This window comes from Taudactylus pleione, unplaced genomic scaffold, assembly GCF_031769625.1.
Source record: "Taudactylus pleione unplaced genomic scaffold, aTauple2 ptg000253l, whole genome shotgun sequence".
Classification (NCBI taxonomy): domain Eukaryota; kingdom Metazoa; phylum Chordata; class Amphibia; order Anura; family Myobatrachidae; genus Taudactylus; species Taudactylus pleione.
The window spans coordinates 1,918,881-1,943,016 of NW_028284655.1; the positions used below are offsets into that span (position 1 = coordinate 1,918,881).

The 24,136-nt window shown below is 43.1% G+C and overlaps 1 protein-coding gene across 6 annotated transcripts in view; it reads left to right on the plus strand.

Moving 5' to 3' along the window:
* Positions 1-24,136, plus strand: part of ADGRL1 (adhesion G protein-coupled receptor L1) — a 427,170-nt gene that overhangs the window by 340,302 nt on the left and 62,732 nt on the right. For all 6 annotated transcript variants that reach the window (XM_088480320.1, XM_088480321.1, XM_088480324.1 and 3 more), the window contains 5 exons: positions 1,709-2,527; positions 13,236-13,535; positions 18,999-19,102; positions 19,312-19,497; positions 22,454-22,492. In XM_088480320.1, coding sequence (XP_088336446.1) covers positions 1,709-2,527; positions 13,236-13,535; positions 18,999-19,102; positions 19,312-19,497; positions 22,454-22,492 — 1,448 coding nt within the window. The remainder of the gene's footprint in view (positions 1-1,708; positions 2,528-13,235; positions 13,536-18,998; positions 19,103-19,311; positions 19,498-22,453; positions 22,493-24,136) is intronic.

Below are 24,136 nucleotides of genomic sequence, written 5' to 3' on the forward strand. Positions count from 1 at the left end.
GTGTAACCATACATGGTTATTATAGCCCAATGTTAGGTAAATTAAATAAGTCCAGAGATTCTGTTGATAGAATAACCAGATTCCCAAATTATTCCTAGTAACCTGTGGGGTGCATTATACACTGGACTGTTCTATTACTGCTTATTAATCTGCCGACCCCTCCCAATGAAGTATCATGATGGGGTTGTCCAATGACAGTGCTCCCGTCACCTGCCTACAGTGGTGGCAACCATTTTGTGAGCTATCCCCAATGTTTATTAGTACTCAGTTAATTTGCTAGGAACCAGAAGCATCATGGAGGCAGGAAAATTGCCGCCTCTGCTTTGTCTGTAGGTGACATTTGCACGTCAGAGGTCCCATTGATTCGGTTGTTAAATTGAAATAGACGTCTTTTAATAGACAATCCTAGACTATGAATAAATCTTAATAAGGGGTGTTCTTTTAATGGGTTCCCTTACAAAAAGGGTTCATTCTCACAACAGGATGTTCATACAGAAGGGATACATGTCTTCTACCAGGGTTTCTTTTACTTAATCAATATTTCCGTCCAGCAGGACAGAGGATACCAATCTCCTTTACCCACAATGCAACTCAGCATGTCTCTTTCTTGCATCTCACACCTCATGGCTGTTTACTCAGCTCCCCTCTAACCCAATTAGCTTTCAGGATCCCAACCTGAGCAGCAACAGAGATCCTCGGTGGGTGGAGGTCAACCACCTATGATCCATGTTTGGCTGAAAGCTGACCTCAGAGTTTGTTTGTTTTTCCTCCCTCCCGTAGCAGCGTTGTTATGGCAATAAAACGTGTAATTTTCTCTTATTATTGGGAAGGGGAAGATATCAGCAATGAGGAAGAGGAGGGGAAGAGAGAGATGCTCATGAGTTGGGGAAAAGAGACAATTGCTAAGGGGACAGAAATAATGTCTGCATCCGCAGTTCAGTGGTGGAAGAAAATGCTCCAAGAGATAGTTCAACTCGGCAATACAAGACGTAGTGCAGGAGAGAACAATTGGGTCGAGTGAGCAACAAAGAGATAAAGATTTTAAAATTGCAAAAGTTAAAGAGAACAATTGTTTCAATTGAATAATCTTAGTTATTTTGTCTATGAAAGATGTAGAGAATAGGGGACGTTCCACTATGAGAAACCATGTAAGTGGGAGATGGAGGGGGAGCCACGTGGAGTATTTGAACACCAGACAGGCAGCCAGTGAGTGTAGGTGGGTTTTTTGAGATTAGGAGATGTTTTTTTCCCTCTGGTTCTCTCTCTTAATCTTCTTCCCTTGTCATACCCTTCTCGCTCCCCCCAGACTCATCCTCCTATAATCACAGGGTTAATGCAAGGGGGTGTAGAAAGAATGCTCAGCTCACCACAATTTTCTGTCTCTCCTCCCTCCTGCCCCTTTCTCTATTCCTCCTGTCTACACTACTTCATCCTTTCTCGCCTCATCCCATTATATTTTATCATTACACTTAATCTTTTGTCCATTTTTCTAATTGTATCACTTCAACCCATTCTTTGTACCTGACCATCTCTTTCTCCTGTTCATTATTATTAATTTCCTTCAAATGTTTTCATTTGGACTTAACTGCCTTTTTTCCCATAATTTCCCGTACTTACCCCTCTGCTCTTTATTTTACTTGTTATCATTTCCTTTCATATTGCCTTTCTTCCTCCCTCTGTCCTTTCCCACATTTTCCCTTCCCAACAGTTTTCGTCTGCCCGGGAATGCTGCAGGAAATTCTTGAACCCACATCCACCCATGAGTCGGAGCACCAGTCCGGAGCATGGTGTCGAGATCCCCTACAGGCTGGTGAGCGGCTCTATGTTATGCCATGGATTCCCTACCGCACAGACACATTAACAGAGTATGCGTCGTGGGAAGACTATGCTGCTGGTCGCCATACCACAACGTACCGTCTACCAAGTCGTGTGGATGGAACGGGTTTTGTGGTATATGATGGAGCTGCTTTTTATAATAAAGAACGTACACGTAACATTGTTAAATATGACCTTAGGACACGGATCAAGAGTGGAGAGGCCATCATATCTACAGCAAACTACCATGATACCTCACCATACAGATGGGGTGGCAAGACTGATATAGACTTGGCTGTGGATGAGAATGGGTTGTGGGTTATCTATGCGACAGAAGGAAATAGTGGGCGGCTGGTGGTGACCCAGCTCAATCCATATACTCTTCGCTTTGAAGGCACATGGGAAACCACTTACGATAAGCGCTCGGCATCAAATGCCTTTATGGCATGTGGGGTCCTTTATGTGTTGAAATCAGTGTATGCAGATGATGATAATGAGTCAGCAGGCAACAGGCTGGAGTATGCCTTCAACACCCACCGCAACAGGGAGGAGCCATTGGGAACAAATGGAGCCAGCGGACTGGATTTTCCCAACCCTTACCAATATGTTTCATCTGTGGACTACAACCCTAGGGATGGACAACTGTATGTCTGGAACAACTATTTTCTGGTGCGCTATGCATTGAGATTTGGCCCTCCTGATCCAGCAGAAGGTTAGTTCTGGAGACAGTGGTGAAAAAATTAAATGTGTCTGGCTCAAAAATTGATTGAGTAGAAGAGTAGGATTTCTTTGAATTAGAGAGAAAATTAATTTAGTCTCAACACTTTGGTAGATCCAAAGCATCTTGTTCAAACATAAGAACAAATTATTACAATAAGGAAAGGACCAGATTAGGATAAAATGATTAGGGAATAAAGCACATAAAACTGGCAGCCACTTTGTGGACTGAGGGGGCTGATGCTAAATTGGGAGCAAAGCAAAACAGAGCAAGTAACTTTGCACCTTGGTAAAACCATGCTACACTGCAGGTTGGGCAGGTTTTTAAATCTATAGAGAAATTAATGTTTAGGAGGAGCTACATGCAAAAGCAGCTAGTATTTACTCTGCATACAAAAACATGGTTTGTTCCAGACACAGTTACTTGTGTTTTTTTGCTTTACTCCCATCTTAGAATCAGACCCTAAATCACTATTCTTGAGAATAACAGCTGTGAATACATGTGAAACTATCGGCATTGCTGAGCTAATGTAATAATTCAGCTCACAGAATGATTAGGTGTAGTTAGAAGTTACACTTGGATTTCCAGACTGCATTGCATGACACTGTAGTGGGGGATTTGTGAATTTATGAGAGCTTTTGAATGTGTCGACCATTTAACCCTGTCAACCTAAATACATGTCTACATGTGGGTGATCAACCTAATGACCATGTCGACCTTCTTAATGTCGATCGCATACCAACAAAATTTTCCCAGTCAATTATATTTTTGTTATTGCTATAACACCTCCCATCCAAGTAGCAGCACTAGAGGGTCCAAGACTGTGAATGCTGGCAAGTCTCTGTTTCGGAGTCCTGACCATGAGAGATAAACCAGAATGTCTAGCTCTCTAACACCAGGGGTTTTGTGTACCATGCTGCTGCTGATTGATAGACAATGGTGAAGGGATTTTCATAGCAAAGACTATAACAGTAGCTATATATGGAAGATCCCAAATCACTTCAAAATTGTATTGCTGTTAATTTACTAATCATAGGCCTGTTCTTCTGAGTATATCATATTCCACCACTTCCAATTATAGCTCTAAATGCTGATATGAAGATGTGTCCTACAAGCAACAACTTTACCTCTACAGTATACTCTATAGGAAATGTCATTGCCGGGCATCTGGTGCTTGCAAGGGGCGTGGCCTTGTGTCACATAGCCACGCCCCCTCATGTGTGCCAATCTTGGGGGCCTGACCGCATGTCATGCCCCTATTCTATGCACAAACCTCAGCCACTCCCCTGCCTCTCTCTGCAGTGTGGCTGTTCGGTGACACCATCCGAGGGGTTAACAACAAAATAGCAGAGCAGCTCTGCTATTTTAGTGTCACCCCCTCAGATGGTGCCCCCCTTAGTGACGCCAGTGGAAGCTACTAATTTATAACAAGCCTGACAGCAATGTATAGTGCCAGTTATCAGCTGCTAATGTGGGGAAGATTTTATAGTGAAAACAAGGAATATAGATGGACAAGGAGAAGGAACACGGTAATTCTGTATAGCCTCTCACCCCACCTAGACTAAGGCATGACGTTTCAGCATAGTCCATAAAACCAGACATTAGGAAGCCTGACAGAGTACAAACACATTAATAAGGTCCTGGGCATTCTTAGTAGAAGAAGCTAGAAAGCAGAAATGGGTCAGTTATAGACTGTTTCAGCACAAAGGTACTTTATACCCCATTGGGATGATACACGTCTGCGGTAGCGCTGCCCAGCTGCATATGTACCTGTTTGCCAAGCCTGTGTCTTTTGCAAAGAAACAATATTTAGATATGGATGGTCAGCTTGTAGCATCTTTATGTATAATGATCCAGTAGCACTTCTGTGCCCCTCCGAGGCTAAAACTATATTACTTTACCTGCATGCACAAGATATTAAAATGCGCTGTAAGGGGGAGATAGGAGGCATTGGAAAATGTATGTACTATACTGCAAAATTGTAGTCACCTATGCCGCTGTATGATCAGGTTTTGTCATTGGGATGCTGTGTGCTCAATGCAGGCATTTTAGGTAATAAGCAAGCACACAAATGGATTTTAACAGCACGTCAAACAATGGGCAATGAATTTGCCAAAGTGTCAGAATAGACGGGTAATGTCTTTGCTTTTGGAGGTGTGAACCTAATTGGGTACTGTATACAAAGGCTGTCAAAAACAAAGCAGGCTTTTTAGCTACAGTATGTGCCATCCAGCTTCAAATGAGCCCCCTGTGATGCTTATAATAGAGAAAAGAGACATACAGGGGGGTGAAGTGCCATATTCAATTACATTAATGATCCATATTAGGATCTCTCTGGTGAACGTTTCATGCTGTATGCATTACACCTTTATACATGGGTATTCTGTAAGAATAGAAGAAAGCTAATCCCATCATGAAAGCAGATTGTTGCTTTACTTACACAAAGGGCAGTATAGATGCAGCCTGCGAGGCCTTGGATGGTAGAGCTGTGGCACACGGTAGGCATGTCCCCAAATGACATTTAGAACAGAAGAACATTTTTACCATTCTGTGCGAGAGTAGGCAAAGTACCTGCTTGTGAATGTCGGCTAGATTCCTATCCTCAGTGTAATACACTGGAAGTAGCTTTCAAGGGGGATTCCAACTTTAGAGGATCATATGGTCAACCTGGTAGAGAAAAACAGATAAGCGTCTTGGATACGAATGTATCTTTGCCGCAAATCTCTTTTTTTTATCTCAGGGAAAGGATAAAGAACAGATCAGCATAGACAATATAAATCCCTGAAGATGGAGTCCCCCTGTAACTAGAGTGTGCTTTGGAGTGACAATAGGAAATATGGTGGATCTGGATGGAAAGTTGTTATCTCCTGTTATATTTACTGCTAACCGCACCTATCCTGAGAACCGGTATCCCCACTTCATTGCACAGCTACAGATTGGCCTAAGTAGAAAGACATGAATCCCGGGTGCACCTAACCCTTCTTTCTTTCCAAACATAATCATTTATTTTATTGCATTGCCAAAGATTTCTGCTTTATGCAGTGTTAGCTCTCATCAATGGGGGATAAACTAATTCATTATAAAATGTCATAAAAAATGAAATGTAATACATACAGGAGCCAATTTTATTAAGGCAAAAAGCTCTATGACTGGTGATACCCGGAGTTTCCACCAGCATTGGGACTTTTCCTAACTTTACCCAAGAGCAAAGGATTGCCTCCAATATAAAATCAGCCTTATCACAGCACTTTTGGGCCCACCGTCCTGTAAGACCACCCTGTAGGGATACAGTTTATTGTGTTTATAGTTCAGGTTGCTTCATCTGTAGATCTTCATGTAATCATTACTAGAATGAGTGTTTTATGCAAGCTGTCATGTTACAAATAGATTATCTTAGTAGAAGAAAACATCATTCTTTATGGATGACAATAACACCATCTCCTTGCTGCAAAATCATCATTGCCTTTGCCAAATAGTTCATATTTCATGGTAATTTATGTATTTTTAATTCTATATTTTGGAGTGTTACAATTGGCTTTTTATAGCTAACAGACTTGTTCCTTAGCCGTGATTCTCCCTCTATGTGAATCATATGTGAAGCAGGGTGTTAGTTAAAGATTCATGTTATGCTCAGGAAGTGCCAGAGCAAATATTCCGTTGCGCATATTCCGTTGCGTTTTATACTTGGGACTGTAAGTTACGGAATGCACCATAAGCCTATACTGTACTTGCGTTCTATTGCCATAAACACATAACTGCGACCTATTGTTCTAGTATAGACCCAACTGACAATCAAGTGCTCCCATGTTAAACAAATATTATCTTACAGCTGTCAACCTTGCCTGTTTTGCAGGGATATTCACAGCTTTTTCATGTTTTCTATGACAAGGTCCCTGTCTAACCTATCTTGTCTCCGTATGGCGGATGAAATATTCTGTTGGAAATTTAAACTCCTTTACATTATAGAATGGTCACAACAAGGGTGATAGCTGCAACCCTGTTCTTTAGTTATCAACATCCCAGGATGGCGAGAGCAAAAGACAGTGAATGGCAAAGGCTTTATTGTTTAAATAAAGAATTGTATTCAATTGGGAGTTCTATCAAAATTGTTTTTGGTTTTGTTTTTTACATTTTTCATCTATTTTAAAACATATATATTTTTTACCATTCTGAGTTGGAATCAACAAGGCAACTGAGTATCACTAAGCTGCCTTGGTGATATTTTATTGATAGAGCCATGCCAATAGAAATCAGCACTATCACCATATCTTTATCTGGCATGGTTGTATAGTTTGTGCCCGCCAGCTGGGCTTTCCTTGACAGGGGCATCCCTTGCAACAGCCCGCCCCACCCCCTTTCCCCCGGCAGTGATATAGCAACCTCTGACTGGCGATATCACTGATGATGTGAATTACATTCTGGAGCATGTATGACAGTACCACAAGAGAAGAACTTCCCCTTTTCCCCTGTGCCCTGTGCACTATTGGGCCGATCTATGCACTCCCAGTGTGGAGATCAGCTGGGGGCATGGATCAGTCCACCATGAGACCCGCTCCGCTGTGCTCTGCATGAGGTGGTGGGAAGAGGTAAGTGCCACTAGGGGGGGATCTATAGCCACAACACAGGGGGTGGGATAGTTAGAGCCACAAAGGGATTTGTTGCCACTGGGGTGGGGTTGTGGGATCTGTAGACAAGGGGAGTTCATTGCTAATGGGGGTTATTCTTCCGTGGGAAACTAAGGGAGCGGGGGTAATTCCACTGTGGATCTATTGCCACTGGGATGGTAATGGGGTAATATTACAGTGGGCACATATAGACCTATATCCATTAAGAATATGTTGTCATTTTTAGAAGAACAATGATCTGTTAAATATTGAATAGACTGGAGAGTGTTCATATTGCCCTGTGAGAGGAAGTGTCCTGTAAGGTTACACAGCCCAGAATCTTTCTGCTCTTATTACTGTAGCTGCAAATTATGAACAGCATTAGTTGTAATCTACAAGCAATTGTATCTAATAACCTGAAATGATGTGCAAGTTATTAGTTTGCATTATACCCATGACCCCAGAATAATTATCTGTATATAAACAGTGTCTTACTTCCAGTGCATAGTAGTAACATGTATATGTTATAAGAAAGAACACACCGCCTACCATAAATTATTACAGATATCACAGGTCAGCTCAGATTGCCGTAACCTATATAGTACTGGAGGTCTTCTGTGGCTTATGTTATCCTCAGAATTTATAGCAGGGTACATGATTTCACACTACAGTATATATCCTCTCTAGAAACGACTCTGACATATATATTTTTATATATTTCTAGAGCATGGTTTGCTGCAAAACTTAGTATAGTATGAAAATTGCACATACATTAACCCCTTAATTCCTGCAGTTGTTAAAGTGGCCCAAATGTGTGCTTGATCAAACTGGACGAGGTCCAGCCATTCATTTGTGAAGGAGGCCGGATCACTGTTTGCTTCCTGTGAGTGCATACACAGGCCAAGCAGTTGATGATAGCATCATTATTTGGCATCATAGACATTTCGGAGAATCACATGATACAATATTAGGCCAGTTGACAGATATTTGCTACAAAATTGCCTTACAGCATAGGTGGTCAGCCGTAGAGGGCCTACATTGTTCCAAATATAGCGGCCCACACTTTCTTAATGCATATTACCTATATGCTGATGATAACATGATCTTTAAAAAAAAAATGTATTCTTTTTTATTTCTTTCTATGTAAAAAAAACCCCCAAGGATTATCTTTTGTTGCAGCAGGCTACAAAATATAGCAATGTTATCTGCCTCCCGGATCATAGTGATCAGCTTATAAAGAGGATCTGAGAGACTAATAACTCTACAATATGAATTGATACTAGTTGACATAGGTTGAGCACGGGCAATCTTGCCGATGGTCGGGACAAATTCTTTTCGCCCCGAACCATCCAAGATTGGCCGTAAACACTATGCGATTTAATGAATGACAGAATGATACCTTGCTACATCCTTCCTTAAACTGCACAGTCCCACATACGATATCTTCTGATTGGCCGTGCAGCATAGCCAACCAGAAGATCTCGTATGCGACCCGCATGAGCGCGCAATTGTGGGTACACAGTAAACGATCTGCTCGATTTGACGTTTCGGTATGACAAATCGTGAAGATATCGTTTAGTGTGTGCCCGGCCTTAGATGACCAGCACACAGAGTGGTTAGAAGCAATTTAACTATATGCTTATTTTAAAACAGAGATACCAGAAAAGGACATCACTATTTTTTTTTTTATTAACAGACCTTCCCTTCCCAGCTGATAGGAATGTGGGGTTAATCTCCAAGGACCTTATGGTGCTGCAATTTACATGTCTCCCAAAATTAACAGTAAAAAGAAGTTTGAAAGAAGTCGGGTATATAATACTTTTCGTCACATAATATTACTGATGCAAGTTAAAGAGGAAGTTCTCATGTAATTATACACATAGAGCAGGATGTATTGCAGCAAACATTCTTTCTCATTTGTAAGACGTGTGTGACTGCACCATTTACAAATACAAATCATACATGCTCTGTACTCACCTAATTACACTCCAAACTGTAATTCATTTAAATTCAGAATATTGCAATAATTTGTCAAGCTGGCCATCTGTGTCAAAGTCTCCCCTTTTTGACCGGTCCCTACACTGACTGTCGAAAACATGAGAATTGCTCTAGATAGATAGATAGATAGATAGATAGATAGATAGATAGATAGATAGATAGATTTGAGATAGATAGATAGATATTAGATAGATAGATATGAGATAGATAAATAGATAGATATGAGATAGATAAATAGATATGAGATAGATAGATAGATAGATATGAGATAGATAGATAGATATTAGATAGATAGATAGATAGATAGATAGATAGATAGATAGATAGATATTAGATAGATAGATAGATATTAGATAGATAGATAGATAGATAGATAGATAGATAGATAGATAGATAGAACCAATTAATCCATACATATATCCCTGAAGAAAGTTTTAAAAAATTTTTTTGCAGGGATAACATTCAATGGTAATCATTGACCATTGCCAGTGAGTTAGAATTATTTATATCATAGCACATTTTATGCTGCTTTTCACACTGTTAATATTACTATAATCATTAAATGAAAGTTAATAAGAATTTGTGCCTAGTACTGATGCTTGACCTAGAGGCTTTACATTTTCAGATGTCTCTCTGTCCATTGCTCGCCCTCCCCAAATTATTCATGAATTTAGTATATTTGTTTCTAGTCCTTTTCTAAAAATCCAATAAAATTGTTAATCCTTTTCTTTTTTTTTTCAATAGTAAATAATATGGGTTCCTTCGTATTAGAACAGCCACTGGCTATGTGGGTGTTGTTGCCAGGAGATATTTGATTCTCTTATATATCACTTTTAATTCCAGCTGAGGCATGGCACTATGCTAAGGCTCCAGGAGGTATTTCCCAGAAGTGCCTAGGGCAGCATGTGTCTGCAGAGAAATGGCTTTATATGAGTTTTATTAGCTTTTTATGCTGACTGATCAGCTTCAATAGAAGTGGTACTGTGAGGAAGTGGCACTGTGTGATCCATTATGAGAGAAGTGGCACTGTATGATCCATCTCTGTGATTCAGTATGAACAAGTTATAAGTGGCACTGCGTGACCCAGTAATACAGAAGTGAAAATGTGTGATCCAACATGTAGTATGAGAGATGTGGTAATGTGTGATCCAACATGTCATATGAGAGAACTGGTGCTGTGTGATCCATCATAAGAAAAGTGGCACTGTGTGATCCTGTACGATATAAGTAGCAATGTGTGATCCAACATGTAGTATGAGAGAAGAGGCACTGATCTAGCATGAGGAAAATGGTGCTTTTTGATCCAGCATGAGATAAGTGGTACTGTCTGATCCAGCATGAGAGGTGGTACTGTCTGATCCAGTATGAGAGGTGGTACTGTCTGATCCAGCATGAGAGGTGGTACTGTCTGATCCAGCATGAGAGGTGGTACTGTCTGATCCAGCATGAGAGACAAGGCAGTTTGTTATCTAGCATCCAGCATGAGAGAAGTGGCTCCATGTGATCCAACATGAGAGAAGTAGCACTGTGTGATCCAGTATGAGAAAAAAGGCAGTGTGTTATGTAGCATGAGAGAAGTGGGACTGTGTGATCAAGCATGAGAGAATCCGCACTTTGTGATCCAGCATGAGAGAAGTGGCACTGTGTGATCCAACATGAGAGAAGCGGTACTGTGTGATCCAGCATGAGAGAAGTGGCACTGTGTGATCCAACATGAGAGAAGTGGCACTGTGTGATCCAGCATGAGAGAAGTGGCACTGTGTGATCCAACATGAGAGAAGTGGCACTGTGAGATGCAGCATAAAGAAAGTGACACTGTGTGATCCAACATGAGAGGAGTGGCACTGTGAGATGCAGCATAAAGAAAGTGGCACTGTGTGATCCAGCATGAGAGAAGTGGCACTGTGAGATGCAGCATAAAGAAAGTGGCACTGTGTGATCCAGCATGAGAGAAGTGGCACTGTGTGATGCAGCATAAAGAAAGTGGCACTGTGTGATCCAGCATGAGAGAAGTGGCACTGGGTGATCCAGCATGAGAGAAGTGGCACTGTGTGATCCAGCATGAGTTAATTGGCACTCTGTGATCCAGCGTGAGAGAAGTGGCACTGTGTGATCCAGCATGAGATAAGTGGTACTGTCTGATCCAGCATGAGAGGTGGTACTGTCTGATCCAGTATGAGAGGTGGTACTGTCTGATCCAGCATGAGAGGTGGTACTGTCTGATCCAGCATGAGAGGTGGTACTGTCTGATCCAGCATGAGAGACAAGGCAGTTTGTTATCTAGCATCCAGCATGAGAGAAGTGGCTCCATGTGATCCAACATGAGAGAAGTAGCACTGTGTGATCCAGTATGAGAAAAAAGGCAGTGTGTTATGTAGCATGAGAGAAGTGGGACTGTGTGATCAAGCATGAGAGAATCCGCACTTTGTGATCCAGCATGAGAGAAGTGGCACTGTGTGATCCAACATGAGAGAAGCGGTACTGTGTGATCCAGCATGAGAGAAGTGGCACTGTGTGATCCAACATGAGAGAAGTGGCACTGTGTGATCCAGCATGAGAGAAGTGGCACTGTGTGATCCAACATGAGAGAAGTGGCACTGTGAGATGCAGCATAAAGAAAGTGACACTGTGTGATCCAACATGAGAGGAGTGGCACTGTGAGATGCAGCATAAAGAAAGTGGCACTGTGTGATCCAGCATGAGAGAAGTGGCACTGTGAGATGCAGCATAAAGAAAGTGGCACTGTGTGATCCAGCATGAGAGAAGTGGCACTGTGTGATGCAGCATAAAGAAAGTGGCACTGTGTGATCCAGCATGAGAGAAGTGGCACTGGGTGATCCAGCATGAGAGAAGTGGCACTGTGTGATCCAGCATGAGTTAATTGGCACTCTGTGATCCAGCGTGAGAGAAGTGGCACTGTGTGATCCAGCATCAGAGAATTGGCACTGGGTGATCCACTATGAGAGAAAAGGCAATGTGTTATCTAGCATGAGAGAAACGGTACTGTCTGATCTAGTACGAGAGATGTGGCCCTGTGTGATCAAGCATGAGGGAAGTTGCACTGTGTGATCCAGCATGAGATAATTGGCACTATGTGATCCAGCACGAGAGAAGCAGTACTGTGACATCAGTATATATAACCAGAGAAGCTATACAGGGGCCTGAACATCACACTGTACAATAAATGCCCATGTTATAAAGTTGCTGGAATAGTTGTCAGTGCAGACGACAGATCAGTCATAAAGGTCACATCTGCACGCAGTGGGCCTGATTCTGATGCAAATGTCTTTACAGACACATGTTGCGGTTTTCAGCGTACTGTTCATGCACCGTATAAAGAAATCAGCAAACGCACATGTACCGAATCAGGCATACCCATACAGACTAGGATCGCAAGTGTGTATTTCCAGTAAACCATGCGGATACACTCAACTGTTCCTTGTAGAGGGAGTACCGCCGGCGTGTAAGCCATCCTCAGTAGCGCCTGTTTCAGTCAGATTTTTTGCACGTAATATGGAGATGGAAAAACACTGGGTGGGCCGGCATTTACACATGCACGGGCGGGTTCTCGCATTAGTACAGTCAGTGAGTACACTGTCGCAGCCGTACGGAGAAACGGCCGCAGATGCCTCCGATCCATGATCAGCCACAGTAGAGGAGAACATGTTGTGAGCGGAACTAATATTCATGTCAGTGCAGCTTGACCGTTCACTGAGAACTAGTGAGATTGCTGAGACGCACTGTGCTGCATGATCCTGGCTACTACTTCTGCCCCTCCTTATGTAGGAGACAGATAGGCCAGCTCTAATGTACCTGCAAGGCTTACACCCTCTGCCTGTAGTCCCTTATAGCCTCTGATTTCCAAAGCTTGGAGCATATAATGTTTCTATAGTACAGGACAGATACATTTGCCTTTTTCTGTCTGGTCTCAGTTTGCTTTAAGGTCCCACACAGCTGTAAACTCAGGGAACAGCAATAAAGTTGTATATAGGGCACCAGAGTGGAATTATATATTATAGGTATTATATGGGGTGTATATTATTTTACATATTTATATATCTCATATTAAAGCATCTCTGTCTTTATTTTTCACTCCTTAGGTCCAGTTACTCCCACGCCACCAGTGGTCACAGTCACCCTACCTCCCCCACCAGTGACGGTCACCACTCTGCCGTCAGCCACCACTACAGTTCGCCGCCCTCCCCTCACAACGCATCCTGTAGGGGCTATAAACCAAGTGGGGCATGATCCTCCTACCCCTGGCACACGCCGTCCTCCCCCCTCCAACCAGCATTCACACCCAGAGATTTTCTGTCCAGCACGTGAAGAGAGAAGAGTCCAGTGGCCGGCCACTCAGCAAGGCATGCGCGTAGAGAGACCATGTCCAAAGGGCACACGTGGTAAGTTATATTATATAAATATATTAAAGGTATTTCAGGGTAAAACTGACGTCTTGTTATCCACCTATTTTATTGAGTGAAGATAGATCATACATTCAAGAGGACGTTCCTTGCTGAATGTGGAATAGTTGTACTTGTGTGACCGATATTACACCAAGAGGACGCTCCTTGCTGAATGTGGAATAGGTGTATTTGTGTGACTTATATTACACCAAAAGGATGCTCCTTGCTAATTATAGAATATGTGTACTTGTGTGACCGATATTACACCAAGAGGACGCTCCTCGCTGAATGTGGAACAGGTGTACTTGTGTGACTTATATTACACCAAGAGGACGCTCCTTGCTAAATATAGAATAAGTGTACTTGTGTGACCGATATTACACCAAGAGGATGTTCCTCGCTGAATGTGGAATAGGTGTACTTGTGTGACTGATATTACACCAAGAGGCCGCTCCTTGCTAAATGTGGAATATGTGTACTTGTAGGACTGATTTTCCACCAAGAGGACGTTCCTTGCTAATTATAGAATAAGTGTACTTGTGTGACCGATATTACACCAAGAGGACGCTCCTTGCTAAATGTGGAATAGGTGTACTTGTATGACTGATTTTCCACCAAGAGGACGTTTCTTGCTGAATGTGGAATAGGTGTACTTGTGTGACCGATATTACACCAAGAGGACGCTCCTTGCTAAATGTGGAATATGTGTACTTGTATGACTGATTTTCCACCAAGAGGACGTTTCTTGCTGAATGTGGAATAGGTGTACTTGTGTGACCAATATTACACCAAGAGGACGTTTCTTGCTGAATGTGGAATAGGTGTACTTGTGTGACCGATATTACACCAAGAGGACGTTCCTTGCTGAATGTGGAATAGGTGTATTTGTGTGACTTATATTACACCAAGGGGACGTTCCTTGCTGAATGTGGAATAAGTGTACTTCTGTAACTGATATTGCACCAAGAGGACGTTCCTTTCTGAATGTGGAATAAGTGTACTTGTGTGACCGATATTATACCAAGAGGACGTTCCTTGCTGAATGTGGAATAGGTGTACCTGTGTGACTGAAATTACACCAAGAGGACGTTTCTTGCTGAATGTGAATAGGTGTATTTGTGTGACTTATATTACACCAAGAGGACGCTCCTTGCTAAATATAGAATAAGTGTACTTGTGTGACTATACCAAGAGGACGTTCCTTGCTGAATGTGGAATAGGTGTATTTGTGTGACTTATATTACACCAAGAGGACGCTCCTTGCTAAATATAGAATAAGTGTACTTGTGTGACCGATATTACACCAAGAGGACGCTCCTTGCTAAATGTGGAATATGTGTACTTGTATGACTGATTTTCCACCAAGAGGACGTTCCTTTCTGAATGTGGAATAGGTGTACTTGTGTGACCGATATTATACCAAGAGGACGTTCCTTGCTGAATGTGGAATAGGTGTACCTGTGTGACTGAAATTACACCAAGAGGACGTTCCTTGCTGAATGTGAATAGGTGTATTTGTGTGACTTATATTACACCAAGAGGACGCTCCTTGCTAAATATAGAATAAGTGTACTTGTGTGAACGATATTACACCAAGAGGATATTCCTCGCTGAATGTGGAATAGGTGTACTTGTGTGACTGATATTACACCAAGAGGACGTTCCTTGCTAAATGTGGAATAGGTGTACTTGTGTGACCGATATTACACCAAGAAGACGTTCCTCGCTGAATGTGGAATAGGTGTACTTGTGTGACTTATATTACACCAAGAGGACGCTCCTTGCTAAATATAGAATAAGTGTACTTGTGTGACCGATATTATACCAAGAGGATGTTCCTCGCTGAATGTGGAATAGGTGTACTTGTGTGACTGATTTTCCAACAAGAGGACGTTCCTTGCTAAATGTGGAACAGGTGTACTTGCGTGACCGATATTACACCAAGAGGACGTTCCTTGCTGAATGTGGAATAGATGTACTTGTTTGACCGATATTACACCAAGAGGATGTTTCTCGCTGAATGTGGAATATGTGTACTTGTGTGACTGATATTACACCAAGAGGACGTTCTTTGCTGAATGTGGAATAATTGTACTTGTGTGACCGATATTACACCAAGAGGACGTTCCTTGCTGAATGTGGAATAGGTGTACTTGTGTGACTTATATTACACCAAAAGGATGCTCCTTGCTAAATATAGAATAAGTGTACTTGTGTGACCGATATATCACCAAGAGGACGTTCCTTGCTGAATGTGGAATAGGTGTACTTGTGTGACTGCTATTACACCAAGTGGACGCTCTTTGCTGAATGTGGAATACTGTAGGTGTACTTGTGTGACTTATATTACACGAAGATGACGCTCCTTGCTAAATATGTATTGAGGGGATGTAATTGGGTAGAACAGCTTATGGAGGTTATGTGGGTTCTTCTGGAATAAGATGCCTTTTGAGGAGAGCTTTTAGGGAACACTTAGGTTTGGAGACTAGAGGAAACTGTTATACCACTTTTACACCAAAATCCCAGGTCCAACCCTGGAATTTGAACACTGGTCAATCCCGGGTTTAACTCTGCTTCAGACCCCGTTTACACTGCAACTCGACCCGGGTTATTCCCGGTTTTGCCCCGTTTACACTGAACCTGGGAAATCCCTGCTTTTCTCTATAGAAGTAATTAAAAATGGTCTGTTTTAAGGTCTGACAAAGATGGTCACAAAAGGCAACAAAGGAGAGGGGTTGGGACTGCTTACAGCATTGCTACTGGTTGCTGTTCTGGCTGTGGCAGGCTGTGTATCAGACTGCGTTTGTGGCTGCTGGTCAGGCTGCTGTTCTGGCTGTGGCAGGCTGTGTGCCTGCCTGCTTTTGTGGCTGCTGGTCAGGCTGCTGTGGTGCAGGAGGTTAGGCAGGCAAGCGATGGCTTCATGTGCTTCTCTCTCTGCAGGGCACTGACAAATTACATCATCTGCCGGTGCCCCAGAAGCTCCAATCAGCATCTTTTGGAGCTAGCCGGGTCAAATAAGCAGGGTAGCACACGTTTACACTGCCTCATGACCCGGGAACAACCCATTTTCAACCCTGCTCTCAACCCGAGTAAGATTGCCCGGTAAATCGACCCGGGTTATTTTTTTGGGAGCCGTTCACACAGAGCCTCAACCCGGATCGACCTGGCAATAACCCGGGTTATTTGTTTGGTGTAAAAGGGGTATTATTGTGCATTGGAGGGTATTCCACAGGGAATCTTTATGATTTACCGCCGGACCTGTGCCAAGCGTTTGGAATCCCGACAGCAGGAGGCTGGCAGAGGAGGAAGTCCCGATCGTCGAAGGTAAGTATATACTAATCTAAGTCTAGCCCCCTAACTCTAACCCTCCTTTAGGGTGCCTAACCCTAACCTTCCCCCCTGTGCCTAACCCGAACCCCCCCCTTCCCTTCCACCTAAACCTAAGTCCCCCAGGGGGGGTGCCTAACCCTCCCTCCCTCTAGCCTAACTCTAACCTCCCGGGGGGGTGCCTAACCCTAAGTCCCCCCTGGAGGTGCCTAACCCTCCCTCCCTCTAGCCTAACCCTAACCTCCCGAGGGGGTGCCTAACCCTAAGTCCCCCCTGGGGGTGCCTAACCCTCCCTCCCTCTAGCCTAACCCTAACCTCCCGGGGGGGTGCCTAACCCTAAGCCCCCCCTGGGAGCCCTAAAGAAAAAATGAGGATGAAGTGATAATAGCGTTATTTTCATGTTTGTTCTGTGTACACTGTCTTCTTGCACATGCTTTTCTTTTTCTTTCTCAGTAGCCTCACTCATTTTGCTATCACTATTTACATTTATAGCACAGTGAGGCAATTACTATAGATTTAAAAATACTCCCAATCAAATGAGATTAGGCTGTCAACAAAATCTGAATAAAAACTAGGTTAATGACTATGAAAAATGTACATTTTTAAGATGAACAATTCAAATGTATCTATATTTATAGCAGCTGTTGTACTAATTGGTAGTTAATATTAATAATAATATTTATTTAATAATGTATAATTAACATTTTATAGTACAATAAATAAATAGGATGAAACTGGGATTGACCAACCCCAGAAATACTGACGAAAATTAACATAGGGTCGGGAGTCTTTGTATATCTAGTCAGTGTTACCAACTGTTGTAAAATGAGATACCAAATGCGAGAAAAAGGGTCTCCAGGCCCTATAGCCTATAGTAGTCCTTGGCCTTTTGCCTTTCCCCCATGAAAATTGTCATTCCTACACCCCTGGTATTGGATTGTATAAGATACAGGCCACCTCCAGTAAGGAGACTATTGCAATAATGAGTGCATTGATATGAGTTTTTGCAGTGTTCACTGTGAGATATGATCGTATTCTGCATGTTTCTTGGATGGATGTAACATGATTATTTCCAGAAGTTTGACCGACTAGTGAGTGAACTTGTTACTAAAGTGCATTGTAGTGTGAGTGTGAGTGAGTGAATAAGTGAGTGCATGTGTAATAAAATAATAAAACCTTCGGTGTTTGTGTCTTGTGGTATTTTAAATATTTATTTTGGAGTTGAACTAGAGATACCAGCGGGCCCTTAATGCCCCACATGCTGGTACTTGTGGTTCTCCATGTACCAGTATGCGCGGGATGCTTGCTGGGACCTCTAGTTCTCCTGTAAAATATCATTTTTTTCCTCACAAAATCAACCCGGCACCCACCGCTTAGGGGTGCTGGCGATAGCCCCGTGCTATCAGCCCAGGCCTGGGGTGCTCTGGAGAGGGGGAACCCCTTTATTGGGAGGGTCCTCACCTCCCCAGGGATCCCCAGCCTGAGTTGACTAGCGTGAGGTGATAAGGTTTTCACATGGGACCCCGTGAAGCTGGTCCCACGGCTGTGGCATTGCAACCCCACTAGAAAGAGTTCGGTGCTGGTAGTGGATAATACAATTTTTTTTCTCCGTATTTCCACAACCAGGACTGGTTCACTGAGCCTGGTGCTGGTTGATGAAAATGCGGGGGACCCCTACATCTTTTCCTCCCTGTATTTTCACAACCAGGGCTGGCTCAGAAAATCCCGGTATTGGTTGTGCTTTTAGGGGGGGACCCCACGTCATAAGCATCCATGGATCTCAGTGATCTGTGCATGCCTCTGCATAACTGGCACCTGCTCAAGCTATACTCGCTAGCCAGAAACAGGTCTGTTTTTTTGGCAAGTTTTGGTAATCTTTTAGTCACGAGTTTGCAACTTGCACCCTATTACATTTGCGAGTTGTATGTGTACAATGGCAAAACATCTGGATGCGAGTTTTACCATTGCAAGATGCACATTTGCATGTTCCTGCACCCTATTAAATTTGCAATTTCAGGAATATGTGCGAGTTTAGCGCCAAACTTGCACATTTGCTAAACTCGGACCCTATTACATTTAGCCCAATATGTTAATTCACAGTTTTAAGTTCTCATCTTTGTGTCTTTTCTCCAGGCATTGCCTCGTTCCTCTGTTTACCTTCGTTGGCTGTGTGGAACCCTCGTGGCCCAGATCTAAGTAATTGCACTTCTCCTTGGGTCAACCAGGTAGCACAGAAGGTGAGAGTCGTATATGGCTAAGAATGATATTGCTCGTACAGAGAGTCATTGTTATTTATAGATATATTCCTACACAATGTGTCTGTTTCCTGCTCCTATGTTTGTGATCCTGACTATCTCTTGTGAACTTACTTTCTGTAACCCCCACTATGTTTCTCCTTTGTGCTTCCGTCTCCTGGGCTGCTTCTCATCTTTATTATTCCCCTCAGATTAAAAGTGGAGAAAATGCCGCTAACATTGCAGGGGAGCTAGCCCGTCACACCCGTGAGCAGATCTATGCTGGGGATGTCACTTCCACGGTGCGTCTTCTGGAGCAGCTGGTGGATATTCTAGATGCACAGTTACAAGCGCTTAGACCAATCGAGAGAGAGAGCGCAGGAAAGAATTACAACAGGGTAAGATCATCAGCCCTGCCACCTTTTGTCATTGGCTACCAGTTCAAGTAACACTACTACCACCTGTGCCAATATTCACCAGCTCAAATATCACTGATAAAACCTGTACCACTATTTGCCAACTCAAGTAACACTAGTAATGCTGCTACCAACTGCCAGCTCAATTATCACTACTACCTCCTGTTCCACGGACTTCGATCTCAAGCACCACTACTGTCACCTGTACTAGTGGCCGCCAATTCATGTATCACCACAAAACACTAATATGACTTGTGAAAGCACACACAGAGCTAGGTTGCACAGTGATTGGCCAGGTGCCGTGTGTATCCAAAGCTCTGAGCGAGTTGTGTGTATGGGGAAGGGAAGCCTAGTTCTTAGGGGTCTCCTACACCTAGCATGGGGCTGGTGCAAGCGCAGATACTAATTATTTCTAGAATTATCCTTATATGGCACCACAAGGGTTCCGCAGCGCCTTACACAGTTTATAAACAAATGAGCAAACAAGTAAACAGCGACTTAAAGTACAAAACAATGCAGGACAAGGACATAGTTTATAAATATTGCTGCAATAGTGATCATACCACTCAAATAAGTAGCAGGGCTTTAGCTACCAAGTGTTAGGTGCCCTTGTGCGGAGTTAGGAGTAGATGATCATATGAATAAGGGAAGGAGAAGCACATGAGGGAAGAGGGCCCTGCTCGTGAGAGCTTACACTCTAAAGGGGAGGGGCAGGTAGACAGGGGTGACACAAATGGGGTACACAGTAAGGAAGAAGCATGGAGCTGCGGGTTAGGATGAGAGCTGGAAGGCGTTGATGAAGTAGTGGGTCTTGAAGATTTGTAGAGGGGTGGAGATGGTTGCGGATGCTGGCATAAAATCAGCGGGGTGGCACGGCTTCCCGGTTGCTGACGCAAGAACTCCTGCATCAGCTGAACAGGATCTTGCTTTAACTTAAGGTAGTAAATCTGGCTTCTGCAGTCGCTTTGCTTGCAACTTGGATCAGCCCCAATGTTTGAGACTTATTTTTAAATGAACAAAATGAGATATGTCCTATATCAGGAGCAAGCACCAGACAATGTATACATGTTGTGGGGTTCACCTATGGGATTATCGTGGAGTGTTGAATGTGCTACAAATGGGGGTAAATCACCTAGTAAAGGGTGATACTAGCTTGAAGTTGCCATGGAGCACTGGTTGGAATAGTGAATTCCGGTGGGGTTTCCCTTTGTTAAATGTCTTGTCTCTGGCAGGTAGGAGGCTTCTGGCGTAGTTGCTATCGGTATTGTTACTGTGATGAAGGTCTTTTATGTGTCACAAGTAGTATAGTGAGGAGTGCTCTCCAGATTTAAGCATGTAGTAAGTATATATGTCTGAATGAAGCAGTGTGGTATATTTTGTTGACATGAGAATGTCTACATGGTCATAATCACAACATGTCAACACGATTAGAATGTTAACAAAACATACCTGGTGGTCTAGAGGTGACTTGCCTGGCATGGTTGGTATGGCAGCTCCAGCGATATCTTACGGGTCTGATGGTCAGCTGATGGTGCCTTCCAGTGGATCCAGCGCCACTTTCAGCGTATCCCGAACCCTCCCCATAGTGCCTAACCCTATCTTACCCTCTCAAAGCCTAACTCTTCCCCTAGTGCCTAACCCTATCTTCCCCTCCCAAAGCCTAACCCTCTCCCTAGCGCCTAACCTTATCTTCCCCTCCCACAGCCTACCCTCCCCCCAGTGTCTAACCCTAACCTCCCCGCTATAGCCTAACCCTCCCCCTGTGTCTAACCCTAACCTCCCCTCCCATAGCCTAACCCTTCCCCAGTGCCTAACCCTTATCTCACCTCACATAGCCTAACCCTGCACCAGTGCCTAACCCTTACCTCCCCTCCCATAGCCTAACCCTCCCCCAGTGCCTAACCTTAACTTCCTCTCCCATATCCTAACCCTCCCCCAGTGCATAACCTTTACTTTCCCTCCCATAGCCTATCCAAACTCCCCCGTCACGTAGGCTAACCCTCCCCCAGTGCATAACCCTTACGTTCTTTCCCATAGCCTAACCCTTCCCCAGTGCCTAACCCTTATCTCACCTCACATAGCCTAACCCTGCACCAGTGCCTAACCCTTACCTCCCCTCCCATAGCCTAACCCTCCCCCAGTGCCTAACCTTAACTTCCTCTCCCATATCCTAACCCTCCCCCAGTGCATAACCTTTACTTTCCCTCCCATAGCCTATCCAAACTCCCCCGTCCCGTAGGCTAACCCTCCCCCAGTGCATAACCCTTACGTTCTTTCCCATAGCCTAACCCTCCCCCAGTGCCTAACCCTAACCTCCTCTCCTATAGCCTAACTCTCCCCCAGTGCCTAACCCTTACATTCCCTCCCATAGCCTCACCCAAATTCTCCCCTCCCATAGATTAACCCTCCCCAAGTGCCTAACCCTTACGTTCCCTCCCAAAGCCTAACCCAGCTCTCCCCTCCCGTAGATCCCCCAGTGCTTAATCCTAACCTCCTCTCCCATAGCCTAAGCCTCTCCCTAGTGCCTAACCCTTACACCCCCTCCCATAGACTAACTCTATCACTAGTGCCTAACCCTATCCATCCCCAAAGCCTAACTCTCCCCCTAGTGCCAAACCCTTATATTCCCTCCCATAGCCTAACTGTAACCCTGCCACTAATGCTTAACCTCCCCTTGTGTAGCCTAGCCTTCACCCTCCTCTGCTGGTCCATGCAGAATGTTGGTGTCTCACATTGTGAACATGTTGACATTCTGCACATGCTGACATGTTAAATGTCAACATACTAACTGTCAACATTGTAATGTCGACATTGTGAATGTCGAAATTGTAAATGGCAACATTTTGACTACATCCCGAGTAGAGCGCTTCGGCAACGACTGATCTAGCTTGTGCTGCCTGTCAGTCAACATTAACACTCTGTCGATTTTTCTTTACAGATGCACAAGAGGGAAAGGACCTGCAAAGACTATATCAAGGTAATGCAGATATAGTATGTAATACTGGCACTGTTATATTCTGTGTGCATTACTGTCACAGTCATATGGGTAATTGTATTTGTTGTACATTTGGGTACCAGGCTGTTGTATGGGCTATTATAGTACTGCAGTCACAGATGGTGATATATTCTGTGTTTCTTACGGTGTAACCAGTGTTGGTGTATATTGGCTGTATAATTTGTGTATTTCTGTGTTGTAGGTCTTGGTTCTGTGTTTATCTCTGTGACAGAGGCTGTTGTACGGACATTCTGTGTGTATTTTATGTGTCATGCATTGATATGCACAGTTATATTTTGCACTATGTGTCACAGGTGGTGGTATGGATGTTATATACTGTGTGTATGTCTGTGTCACAGGTGGTGGTATGGATGTTATATACTGTGTGTATGTCTGTGTCACAGGTGGTGGTATGGATATTATATACTGTGTGTATGTCTGTGTCACAGGTGGTGGTATGGATGTTATATACTGTGTGTATGTCTGTGTCACAGGTGGTGGTATGGATGTTATATACTGTGTGTATGTCTGTGTCACAGGATTTGTTTTGCAGAATTATATTGTTTGTGGCACAGTGGTTAGCATTGCTACCTCACAACACTGAGGTCATGTGCTGGATTCCGACCAGGGTCCTATCGGTTTAAAGTTTGTGTGTTCTCTCCGTGTTTGTGTGGGTTTTCTCCCGCACTTCAAGGACATACTGATAATTGGCTTCTGACAAAATGATCCTGTGTGTGTGTAGTTGGGGATATTGATCGTAAGCTCCCCTGGGACAGGAACCAAAGTGAGTGATTAAATATTCTCTCTGTAAAGCACTTTGTAATGTGTAGGCACTATATAATCTATATAAATATGTAGAAACTATATAAATAGCTGTTAATAAACATTTTAACTGTTGTAGGTGATGCTATAGATAATTAAATACTTCGTAAATTTTGTGTCACAGGTGATAGTATAGATAATTGTACTGCATGTATATTATGTGTCATAGACAATGGTATGGACAGTACTGTGTATATTCTGTGTGTCACAGGTGATAGTATAGATAATTGTACTGCATGTATATTATGTGTTATAGACAATGGTATGGACAGTACTGTGTATATTCTCTGTGTCACAGGTGACAGTATAGATAATTGTACTGCATGTATATTATGTGTTATAGACAATGGTATGGACAGTTCTGTGTATATTCTCTGTGTCACAGGTGATAGTATAGATAATTGTACTGCATGTATATTATATGTTATAGACAATGGTATGGACAGTACTGTGTATATTCTCTGTGTCACAGGTGACAGTATAGATAATTGTACTGCATGTATATTATGTGTTATAGACAATGGTATGGACAGTACTGTGTATATTCTCTGTGTCACAGGTGATAGTATAGATAATTGTACTGCATGTATATTATATGTTATAGACAATGGTATGGACAGTACTGTGTATATTCTCTGTGTCACAGGTGACAGTATAGATAATTGTACTGCATGTATATTATGTGTTATAGACAATGGTATGGACAGTACTGTGTATATTCTCTGTGTCACAGGTGACAGTATAGATAATTGTCCTACATGTATATTATGTGTCATAGACAATGGTATGGACAGTTCTGTGTAT